General features: G+C 37.0%; 2 protein-coding genes across 2 annotated transcripts; both read left to right on the top strand.

The window, feature by feature from the left end:
- Positions 1–3,123: 3,123 nt before the first annotated feature.
- Positions 3,124–4,284, top strand: LOC144437484 (carbohydrate sulfotransferase 1-like). Its single transcript, XM_078126426.1, has one exon. It carries the CDS (start codon positions 3,124–3,126, stop codon positions 4,282–4,284), a length of 1,161 nt encoding a protein of 386 aa, XP_077982552.1.
- A 2,476-nt stretch (positions 4,285–6,760) lies between these two features.
- LOC144437485 (carbohydrate sulfotransferase 1-like) lies at positions 6,761–7,915 on the top strand. Its single transcript, XM_078126428.1, has one exon. The coding sequence runs from the start codon at positions 6,761–6,763 to the stop codon at positions 7,913–7,915; it is 1,155 nt and encodes a 384-aa protein (XP_077982554.1).
- The last annotated feature ends 5,003 nt before the right edge of the window (positions 7,916–12,918 follow it).

The following is a 12,918-nucleotide window of genomic DNA, read 5'->3' on the forward strand; positions in this document are numbered from 1 at the left end:
ATTGATGTGTAATTATTAAATGGGGCAGTGCAAGTTACAACATTTTACAAATTTAAGTTATTCCATTCTGTATATGTATGTATGTATGAACCATTTTTGACTAGCTGTGATGATAAATAATTTATTTATAAAATGTCTTTAATGTGATATGGATAATGCAAAATTTGGAAATCACAAAACTGGTCATGATAGCATTTCTTATAACTATATATATATGGTGAAAACGTTCAAAACTTGTGATTGTGGAGTTCGAATGTCAAATATGCTTCTTACAACCATCTGTGAAAGTGGCTGGGTTGAGATCACAGGTCATCCTATTTTAGACTATAGACATGCATGTAGTGTACTAACTTAAGATATGTCAATGTCATGATTATTATTATTATTATTACTTTATTATCCCTCATGATATGACAGTTTGGTAATAAAAGGTGACCTTATTATGAAAGCAAACATTTTTTGTAGAGATGTGTTTATGTTTTGTCAAACCAGCATTGAGAAAATATACAAAGAAAATATAGTGTAAGATAATTCTAGAGAGCATCATTTGATTGAAGCTAGGTGCTATATAAATCTCTTTATCATTATCATTTATCATTATCATAGCCAAATAGAAATTTAAAAATATTAACTTATGAAATATTTAATCCATATATTGTATATAAATATATTTAAATTGATTGATTGATAATATTTCTGTAAAAAACTTTACTATATTTGAAGTCAGTCGTTTATTTACTTTTTGAACTATTTTGTATTTTCAGCACACTATTTCAATGCAAGTACATATACCAAGTAAGTTAAGTACATATTAAGTATGTTGATCAAATAAGTACATGATATGGAACAAATTTCAATGCAAGTATAACACAACATTTCATAATGAGATGGTGGGAGAGGGGGTAAATTGATAATGACATGGAGGGGGTAAATTGATAATGACATGGAGGGGAGGGGGTATATTGATAATAACATGGCTAAGAGGGAGTATATTAATAATGACATGGTGGGAGAGGGGGTATAATGATAATGACATGGAGGGGAGGGGGTATATTGATGAGATGGAGGGGGAGGGGTATATTGATAATGACATGGCAGGAGAGGGGGTATATTGATACGGCTGGGGAAGGGGTATATTGATAAAATGGAGGGGGTATATATACCAACACCTTCATTTCTTTCATATTTGTATAGGTACTACAGAGTACACAGTTTCCTTATTCCTTATATCCAGCTTTTTCTTTTAACAGTTAGTGATATTTTTACACACTGTCATGGTTTTTTTTTTTTTTACAATTTCTGTTGTGTAAGATGACTTGTACTCTTGTTCTACATTTGTACATGCCCTACATGTGTAGTGTCTGTGATTTGTACTGCTAAAGTATGTGTATTACTTTAATAGTAATCCATACATCCAACAAACTCATAGAGATCAAAAATCAAAACTGTAAGCTTGTTATTGTGTTATCTATTACTAGACACAAAACTCCCCAGGCCTTTATAGAGAAGTTGTTTCCAGCTGTTTTTTATGAGAAAATAAAAATTTATATATCTAACAATATGCTTTTATTATTGAATTTCTTGTGCATTTATCAATATTTTCAGGGGGGGGGGAGAAACAACGATAGCATTTGTAATTGAGCACACAGGTACCTTATTAAAATATCAGTCAATATTTCCACAGGGGAAAATACCTATAGAGTTGTGTAATTGAAAACAGGGGAGCCATAAAACGTATGTGTATATGTGTGTGTGTGTATGTTTGTATGTATGTATGTATGTATGTATGTATGTATGTATGTATGTATGTATGTATGTATGTATGTATGTATGTATGTATGTACATACATAGGTAATTATGAATGTATGTATGTATGTATGTATGTATGTATGTTTGTATGTATGTATGTATGTATGTATGTATGTATGTATGTATGTATGTATGTATGTACATACATACATAGGTATGTATGTATGTATATGTACATACGTACGTACGTACGTACGTACGTACATACATACGTAGGTAGGTATGTATGTGTGTGTGTGTGTGTGTACGTAGGTAGGTAAGCACATGTGTGTATGTATGTATGTATGTATGCATGCATGCATGCATGAGAGCGTAGGCTCTCCACCTAATTACCGAAAGTCAATATTTATGTAAATGACTCATTAGTATTCATAGGATGTTTACCAAAACCATACAAGTTCTTGCTATTCTCACGATGAAAGTGTCACCATGGTGACAGGTGCCGAACACTAGAGACTCCGAGGAGTGGAATGGAGGTTAGTACAAAAATGTCATAACAATATGAATAGTTTCAAAAACAAGTTCTGGCGGTGTGCCAGTGGCACTCCTCGATGTTCTATTATATGGTGTTAGATCACTCTAATAATGGTAGGTGTAAATTCTAAGAGAAAATAATAAAAGTAGTGTCAAGAGGACAGTGGGAGTATGCCGATTTATTCATATAATATAAGGTCAATCCGCCGTAGAAGTTGTAATGTTTACAAAATACTTAGGGACACAGGGAATCATAGGTGTCGTGCCAGCAACAAAGATTTGAAGCATATTTACATTTCTTTATTTAGTCCGTTCATGTCTCAAGGAGGGCCTCTCGGACAAACTGGTGTTGCCATTGGAGAGTGTTCTTGAACGAGGGAACTCTCATTTCATTCGTACAGTCATGGGTGGGTGATACTCCCTGGGTGATACTTCTGCATATGGTAGTACTGGTACAGTCACGTTGGTAAACATTTGTCGGTTTATTTTGTTTGTTTACTTGTTTATTTGTTTGTTTGTTTACTTGTTTGTTTGGTTTATATTTGTAAACAGACCTAAATGAGCCTGAGCTCCATGTGCTTAAACCTATATTGGATTATCATGAGGTGTGTGACTGTCAGAGAATGTGCTTGTGTATGTCATTAGAGCTAAGGGACAATTTTAGAAAACCTGGTCCCCCACATTCAGTTAAAATGACCACCCCTTACATGTAACCAGCCAACCCCGCGAATATAGCCTTGATTTGTAAAGGTTGAGATATACATGAGTGTTCAACCTTCACAACTATTACATCAAGTATCACATGAAAACGATATTTCTCGACGTGTTTCAACTCAGCGATGAATTTCAATCGACGACGAGTATTTTCCTCTGTAGTTCTGCTCACATTCGGAGTTCTAGTTTTGCCGTGGTTTCTACCACATTGGTACCACGACTATACTCGGACTCATGCGTGGGTGAAAATTGCCGACTGGAAACAATATTGCCCTGTCATTCCTACAACACTTCAAAATCGCGACAGCATATTGACACCTAATTCAACAGTTGGTGGTGAGATAAAAAATAACAGCCGATCTGTTAATAGAACTTTACAAACCAACATATTGATCTTAGCTGGGGGACGAACGGGTTCTTCATTCGTTGGTGAGTTTTTGAAATCCAATCCGAACATATTCTATGTCTTTGAACCTCTCAGGTACATTCATAAACTTTACGATATCGAACTTGAACCTGAAATGTCTATCAAAGGTGTGCAACATCTGTCACAAATTTACAGATGTAAATCGGGACACAAAAAGTTGAAGAAATACGGAAGTGTTGGCAGGGGATGTGAGAAGGGCGTCAGCAATATTGCTACAAAAGTTGTGCGATTAGTCGATATCAGAGATGTTGTGTCGTTGATGCAGGACCCGGATGTACAGTTAAAAGTTATTAATGTTGTACGTGATCCACGAGCAATGATGGCATCTATTATCCCGATGTATCTTATGGAATGGAAACTTGGTTATGTTGAGAGTAATGCAAAGGTTCTCAAAGTTCAAGACCTGAAGGAACCTGCTCTTGAGAGGCTTAAACAATACTGTGATGCAGGTATGTGGAACTTCCTGATAAAGACGAGTGAAGAAGATAAATCACCATGGAAACAGAATTATCTCGTTGTGAGGTTTGAGGATATTGCGATGGAACCACTATATTATGCTGAAAAGATTTACAATTTCATTGGAATCGATCTCCATAGCAACGTCTTACAGTGGATTGAGAAAAATACAAGAAGTAAAACCGTCTTCGGCGGATATGGGGTTTCAAGAAATTCTTCTGCAGTAGTCGGCAACTGGAAAAACCGAATGACCTTTGACCTGGTTGAAAAAATACAAAATGCAAGAATGTGTAGGAAATTTATGCTGGCATTGAATTACACTATCGCTAGGAATGAAACACATTTTTCTGAACTAACATCTTTCTTTACTCCAGTAGACAATCAAATAATGGGTTTCCAATGATTCCACATCTTTCTAGTGGAAGAGAGGACATGGCGATAGGCTGGTTATTCTTTATCTTAACCAATAAACAGAGTATAAGTAAAATCATAGTTGTAGTCACATTCGCTTGATGTGTGTATGCTAACATTTTATTCAAAGATGGTAATAATACAAAATAATGGCATCACTGTGTATTCGACCATCCTGTTAGCTCACAAGCGACTGAGGTTTTACCCCCCCCCCCCAAAAAAAAGGAGAACAAAGTCGAGTTCTTGAATAGCTGACCTCCAACCCATGCAGTTGCCATGGTAAATTACAAATACACTACACTTGTCAAGTGACTTGTCTACGATGTGTAATCATCAACTCTAGTGTACTGATAATCTGTATAAAGGTATGACGTGGCTACTCCGTATCATACACACTATGGTAATGATGCAAATGAGGTTTCAAGTTAACAAACAGTGTACCCAGGTTGCTATTGTAGATGTATGCCATTGGAAACAGGTATATGCTGTATTACAGTAAGCTTATTGTTGGGAAACGTCATGAAAGGTGAACAATCTCATAATAATGTTGACAAACTTGTTTGTTTTACATGTAAAGAAATAGCTCAAAGGTGTTATGTGTATGAATACGTATACAACATAAGATTTTTTGTATCAACAGGTTGTTCCTAAATGGTATAAGATGTGAGCGCCCTCAACGGTTTGATTTAGGTTTGAGAATAGAAGTGTACTAGTAGTATGTTTATTGTCCGGTGTTTTGAATACGTTACATTGTTCATTGATCAGTTCAAAATGTTTTAAGGCAACAGAAGTTGTATATGTAACGAATCTAACACTATTCTCCCTTCCCTTCCTTTTATAATAGTATAGTAAAGTACAGTACAGTACAGTACAGTACAGCAGTACAGTACAGTACAGTACAGTACAGTACTGTACAGTACAGTATAGCATAGTATATTTTATTTGACATGAAATAATGTAAAAAAAATACATCATCTAAAGTCAAAAACAACATAATAAGATAATATTCTAAATAAGGAATCTACAACCTGAACTCAAATTAGTAGGGTATACCACAAGTAGTTCACAAGCATACACTTTTAAACTTAACACAATAACTTATTCCGATTATTTTTTGTGTAGTAATATTCCTGTACGTTGAAAGCCTATTTTATAAAGAAATTGAATACGACTTTCTCACGCGATATATTTCTTTCCAAATCAATTTTCAGTATAGTACATTCTTCGCATGATAATATTTGGTTTCCGTTTTGTGATTTTCCGTTATTTGAATGCCAGAACATGACATTCTTTCTTCCTCGATATTTCTGTCGCATGTTTGTGAGGTGTATAACTATTTTTTTCTGAAATGATGGCACCCGCGTATCGCGCTGCCTGGTGGTACCTTTCCGGGTACGGGTATGCGCCATTCGGGCGGTCATTTCAAATTGGCTGGGGTATCATTTTGAAAACACGTGCACTTGTGCACTTGAAGTGGGAGGGTGGGGGGTCATGTTTTAATTTTGTCGTTTTTGTTGCCGTGGGGACTCCTTAACTACAAACCCCGTAGCGTATATATCCAGAGTTACAATATTGTAATTTTCTACCGCGAGAAGAGGGTACCCGTCCTTTACCCCCACCTATCTATATTTCCATATACTATATACATGCACCATTTGCACTAGTACTATATGTAATATAATGTCAGCCATTTGATCTTTGGTATAATGTAGCCATGAATGGTTAGTTGTATTATCAGGTTAGGATTAACACCCACATGTATCTGTCACTTTCTTTAACTTCATTGAACTCTCCTATTACGGGGATAAATGAATCAGGAAACATAGCACTTTAACTGTTATTTGAACTGACTATTTGTGTTTTAATCAATTTGTCCTCCTCATAATAAAAAACTTGTTCTGAATGTAACTAGTACCATTATGGTTTTGGCTACGATTAAAGCATAGACCCTCATTGCCTATGGTACACTAGTACTGTACCATACAACGTGTCAAGGAGCTCTGTCACGTCATATCTTACAGCTATGGTTAAAGTCATAAAAACACTGACCAGGTGTATAAATCAGAATACTAAGTACCTTTGGGTGAGGGGTCATTTTAGATAATGTGGTCTTTCCTAGGAATCACTTTGGGTTTGGTCAACGAAGCTGAGGGGGCAACTTTAGTGAACCCATATTCAACTCCAAAACACCGTTCCCCAGCCAGTTAAAAATGATGGGTGAATGTAGAAAATTGTGTCATTCCACACAATGTTGACATACTGTAAATGCTGTCATTTGTTGTATGTCATTCTGGTTGTAAATCGTTTTAGGGTCATCCCAAAATAACCGCCCTCTACATGTAAACCCGCTAATTCCACGAATATTGATTTTGTAAAGGTTCACATATACATTGACAGAGTTCGAGCTTCAAACTATTACATCAACTATTATATGTAAACGGTATTCGGCGATTTCTTTCACTCAAGCGATGAAATTCAACCGACGACTATTTAACTTTGCAGTTCTGATCACATTCGGAGTTCTAGTTTTGCCGTGGTTTGTACGTTGGTACCGCGACTATACTCGGACTCATGCGTGGGTGAAAATTGCCGACTGGAAACAATATTGCCCTGTCATTCCTACAACACTCCAAAATCGCGACAGCATATTGACACCTAATTCAACAGTTGGTGGTGAGATAAAAAATAACAGCCGATCTGTTAATAGAACTTTACAAACCAACATATTGATCTTAGCTGGGGCACGAACGGGTTCTTCATTCGTTGGTGAGTTTTTGAAATCCAATCCGAACATATTCTATGTCTTTGAACCTCTCAGGTACATTCATAAACTTTACGATATCGAACTTGAACCTGAAATGTCTATCAAAGGTGTGCAACATCTGTCACAAATTTACAGATGTAAATCGGGACACAAAAAGTTGAAGAAATACGGAAGTGTTGGCAGGGGATGTGAGAAGGGCGTCAGCAATATTGCTACAAAAGTTGTGCGATTAGTCGATATCAGAGATGTTGTGTCGTTGATGCAGGACCCGGATGTACAGTTAAAAGTTATTAATGTTGTACGTGATCCACGAGCAATGATGGCATCTATTATCCCGATGTATCTTATGGAATGGAAACTTGGTTATGTTGAGAGTAATGCAAAGGTTCTCAAAGTTCAAGACCTGAAGGAACCTGCTCTTGAGAGGCTTAAACAATACTGTGATGCAGGTATGTGGAACTTCCTGATAAAGACGAGTGAAGAAGATAAATCACCATGGAAACAGAATTATCTCGTTGTGAGGTTTGAGGATATAGCGATGGAACCACTATATTATGCTGAAAAGATTTACAATTTCATTGGAATCGATTTCCATAGCAACGTCTTACAGTGGATTGAGAACAATACAAGAAGTAACACCGTCTTCGGCGGATATGGGGTTTCAAGAAATTCTTCTGCAGTAGTCGGCAACTGGAAAAACCGAATGACCTTTGACCTGGTTGAGAAAATACAAAATGCAAGAATGTGTAGGAAATTTATGTTGGCATTGAATTACACTATCGCTAGGAATGAAACACATTTTTCTGAACTAACATCTTTCTTTACTCCAGTAGACAATCAAATAATGGGGTTCTCATAATTCCACAGACATTCTGTATTGCTACTCCAGAGGAATAGAGCGGACATGGTGTTATTTAGTCTAAATGTGAGAATGTTCAGCCAGAAGAATATAGACTATTCATTATTTAGTCAATAAACAAAGGAAAGAAACAAAGTAAAACCGTAGTTTTATTCCAACAAAAACACAAACGAAAAAATCGAGTTCTTTTTTTACATGCTTGCTGCTCCGTATGCTATGCTCTGTGAAGGTGTACTATTTGTACTCTCGAGTGTACTGACAGCTGTTAGATATGACGTGACGCGGTCGATAGAGCCTCATGCCACGTTGTATGGTACACTACTAGTGTACCATAGGCAATTATACAAATAAGTCTTCGTGTTTACAGAAAGCTTATAGTTGGAAAAACGTCATTACCTGAGTAAAGGTGAGCAATCTGATAATAATGTTGATAAATTGTTTGTTTTGAAATAGGTCAAAGGTTCTCTCTGTGAATACGTATGCAACATAACATTTTTGTATCAACAGGTTGTTCCCAAAACGACCAAAAATGTATGTTTTATGAGATGTTAGCGCCCTCAATAGTTCATTGAAATTTGAGAAGAGATGCAGTAAATTGTCCCGTGTTTTAAAAATTTACATTGTCCAATAAACAGATCAAAACTTTTTAAAACCATAGAGGGCGTGTATGAATAATGTTCTACAATAACAACGAGTCTTTCATCGTTTTTCCTTCCGTTCTCTTATATAATATTTCATCTACAACCTACACTCAAATCTAGTCGGGTATCCCACATGTAGTTCACAAGCATACACTATTAAACTGAACATCATAACTTGTACCGATTTTTTTGCATAGTATATTCCTATTGATGGCTTGTTGCATAAAGAACTTGAACACGACTTCCATCGAAAAAGCCTGTGCAGGTCAACTCATCTAAAAACAAAGGATTTGTAAGACGATCGTTGGTGGCGCCCCAAATTCTACAGGTGCTTTACCGTTTGCAAGGAGAATGTTACCAATCATTGACGCGACCTGCAATCCCCGGGCTGCTTGATGATGCCGGGTTATGTTATCGAGATCAGTTAATTATTAAATTCTATCATATTGATAAATGGCTGTTTTTGTATGATTTTTAGATGTTGTAATATTCTGGACTTCTATGTGTAAATATACATAGTTAACACCAGTATTGTTTAGTATGTTAATAACTAGCTGTCATTCAATTCTTGTGTTTGAAAAAATAATGATACGAATAAAAACACACGAACAAACTGAATAAGATCGCGTGATATTGAAGAAAACCTTGAAATATACCTTTGAAAGAGAGGTTGCAATAGATATGCGGAACTGTGTATTACATGTAAAATGTAAAACATCTGAGAATAAACGACTAGAACGACTTGTTACTATAATTTTGAACTAAAAATCCAGGTAGTTGAGTTATCAACAACAATTCCAGAATATTTAAATTGACTAAATCATCCTTATACGTATAAAATTGTGTTTTATGTTTAGAGGGAAAATATAAAAAATGTTTGTTAATAGTTCCCTTCTCAATCGTGTTGAAAAAAGTCATCGCTCCTCATTCACATGGACCCAGTGCCAAGTGACATCCTCTTCCCACCACCATGACATAGTAGTAGTACTACACTCACCACTAAAACCCCTTACAATTGTAAACTCTGAGGCCGGCACCTCTTGTCACCTAAAGCAGTATATGCTCGAACTCCCATTGGTTCAAGTGTTATAGTTTTATTTCCCTCATCCTCATTTAGCTGGGAAAATGTTACCATCCATGTATGTTTCCTCCCAATTACGACAACATCCTACTAGTCTATACCCTCAAGATAAAATTTTCCCTACTACAAGTCATCACAGATTTCTTCCTCACACTATATTGAGTACCAGCAGCGTGTTGCACCTGTTGTTGGTATTCTAAAAGAGAGAATTTATACCCAGTAGTGTACAGGGGAGACTGTAGACCAAGCAGTCTATGGTTAGACAGGGGAGACTGTAGACCAAGCAGCCTATGGTCAGACCGGCGGATACTATAGACCAAGCAGTCTATGGTTGGACATGGGAGACTGTAGACCAAGCAGTCTATGGTCAGACCGGTGGATACTATAGACCAAACAGTCTATGGTTGGACATGGGAGACTGTAGACCAAGCAGCCTATGCAGGGGACTATAGACCAAGCAGTCTATGGTTAGACAGGGGAGACTGTAGACCAAGCAGTCTATGCAGGAGGTTATAGACCAAACAGTCTATGGTTAGACAATGGAGACTGTAGACCAAGCAGCCTATGGTCAGACCGGCGGATACTATAGACCAAGCAGTCTATGGTTGGATAGGGGAGACTGTAGACCAAGCAGCCTATGGTCAGACCGGTGGATACTATAGACCAAGCAGTCTATGGTTAGATAGGGGAGACTGTAGACCAAGCAGTCTATGCAGGAGACTAAAGACCAAACAGTCTATGGTTGGACAAGGGAGACTGTAGACCAAACAGCCTATGGTCAGACCGGCGGATACTATAGACCAAGCAGTCTATGGTTAGATAGGGGAGACTGTAGACCAAGCAGATTCGTTAATTGAAATCAAGAGTTTATCCTCATTGGAACAACACAAATAACAGCTCAAATCATTTGTTTGTTCTGATGGGTCGGTGGGTTACCATGGTGCCTGGCAATGGTGACAATGGGAGTGTGGGTCAAGTTTTTCCTCCGGATATGTGATAAATAGCGTGTGGTGTTGACCTGTAATGACCCATCATAAAATTACGTGTAATTCTATGTCGTTTGAATATACACTGTTTGATATTGGGTATATCAATAAGATTCAGAATCACTTTTCGCAGTAAAATTTAAATAAATAATAGCGTATAGTCATAAAAAGAATGAAGGACAAAGTATTACTTGAAAAATGAGAGTTGGAACTGAATGATGTTCCTGAAGTAAGTTAAAGTTAAACTTAGGGAGAAATACCGCCATAGTCGATCTGCCACACTGTCAGACTTTCTTTCATACGGTTATTACAGCTGTAAAAGCGAGCAATGGTACACATCGAGGGCATTTACGTTTACTGGATAGAAATTTGCAAGTACTCCCATCATTCGGCTTTTGTTCGGTAATATTCGGAGAACAGATCCGGGGTCTTAATACAAGACTTCTATCATCAAATGAAACGGACTAATTTGCAGTATGATACAATCTATCCTAGAGTATAGCAATTTTACTGGAATACTTGCTATTTTGACGTGCTTGTATTATTTGTAAGACCTATATAAAGTCGTGTGAACCAACACACCCATTACCAGTATATCAATCGAGTTTGAGGTCGGGAAATAAATGTTTGCCAACTGTTGTGGTTAAGTCACCAAACAGGGATTTCGATCCATCCATTCATGACAGCAGGATGACCATAGCGAGGTATTCAATCACTATCCCATATTGTTATATACAATTCCAATTCATTGCTGGGTTTACTTTGCCGTTCAGTATACAAATACAGATGTAAATACAAACACAGCCGTCACAGGTAACAATGTAGCGCCATCGGCATGCATTGGTGTGACTATGTATGTATACATTCATTTGCACAATTCGTTACATGAACGATTTTGTAGATCTATAGATCCCAAATGTCAATGTTCAGATTAACGAACGGGACAAATGTTTCAAAAACTCGCGAAACCGAAACAAACAGTCAGAACTATGTAGGGACAAATTAATTCTGACCTATGACTAAACAGTTGAATACATAAATTTGGTAATAAATCAAAGCCAGAGTGGTCAAATGAAAACATTTCTATTTTTAAATTCCTTTTCAAATCAATTTTCTGTGTTATACATTCTTCGCATGATAATATTTGGTTCCCGTTTAGTGATTTTCCGTGGCTTGAATGCCACAACATGACATTCCTCTTCCTCTTTATTTTTCTGACGCATGGGTGTGAGGTGTATATGTAACTATAAAGTTAATTTTTAAACAATCGCACCCGCGTCTACGTATAAATTAGAAGATTAAAGTAAATATTCATCATTGCCCAAATATGGAAATGCAGCGTCATCGTCCCCAATGTGATGCCATTGCCATTTTTTATTAAAGAATTAACTTCAACGCTTTTATTACAATACAGAATAATACAGAATGGGCCAACTCTACCAATGCAATCGGGAAATCACGCACGTGGAGCCGTTGCTCTCTTTGTTGACCAGTTGTTAGTGTAAATTATGCGAGAATGCAAATGACATCATCTCGTCTAGACTCCTTGACAAAACACGCCTTTGTCTTGGCTGTTCCACTAATCAACGACACGCCTTCAATTTCCGGAAAACTGTAGTTGAGTTATTTTTTTAAATTGTCCAAATGACGATATTTTTTCATGAATTTGTGAAAGAGTCGTTTAACTAAGTAGAAAAATCATATACATGGCACGCGAGTTACGCTCACTTTAGTATTCAACACGCGTTTCGGTTGATTTGCGTCTCCCAGAGGGGTGGTCCCTGTTGAAGTATCTGATGAATTATTCATCAAACGGTTATTTTCAAAGGGGTGTTAATCATCAATGTATTAGTACGAGAGTGGCCTTCTTCGAGGTGAAGTGGACCTTCCTGAGACTAGAATAGGTCATATAAAAGTGGCAGCAACCAGTTCCGCTGCCAACTGGAATTTAGTTTCATTGAAATTTAGTTATAATTTTCAACAAATGTGACAGCTTGTTTGCGTGAATTGGAACAGTTAGATATCACTGGTGTACATCGCATCGCTGGAACAACACAGATCAGAGTGCGAGCCTGGTAAAGTTTACAACAATCAGTTGATCAATACCAGCTGAGTGAGACTTTTGTGTATGTAACACCAAGAATTTCTTGTGAAGTACTCAAGTTTGAGTGATATTATAGTGGAATTGTGAAGTACAATTATTTGAACTGTCCTTTAACATCGTCGCACAGGCCACCAAATAGTTTGGTGTGAGTCTCTCGGACTTTATGTTTTAGTATTGGACGATATTTCAAC

This window comes from Glandiceps talaboti, chromosome 7 (assembly GCF_964340395.1).
Source record: "Glandiceps talaboti chromosome 7, keGlaTala1.1, whole genome shotgun sequence".
Lineage (NCBI taxonomy): Eukaryota > Metazoa > Hemichordata > Enteropneusta > Spengelidae > Glandiceps > Glandiceps talaboti.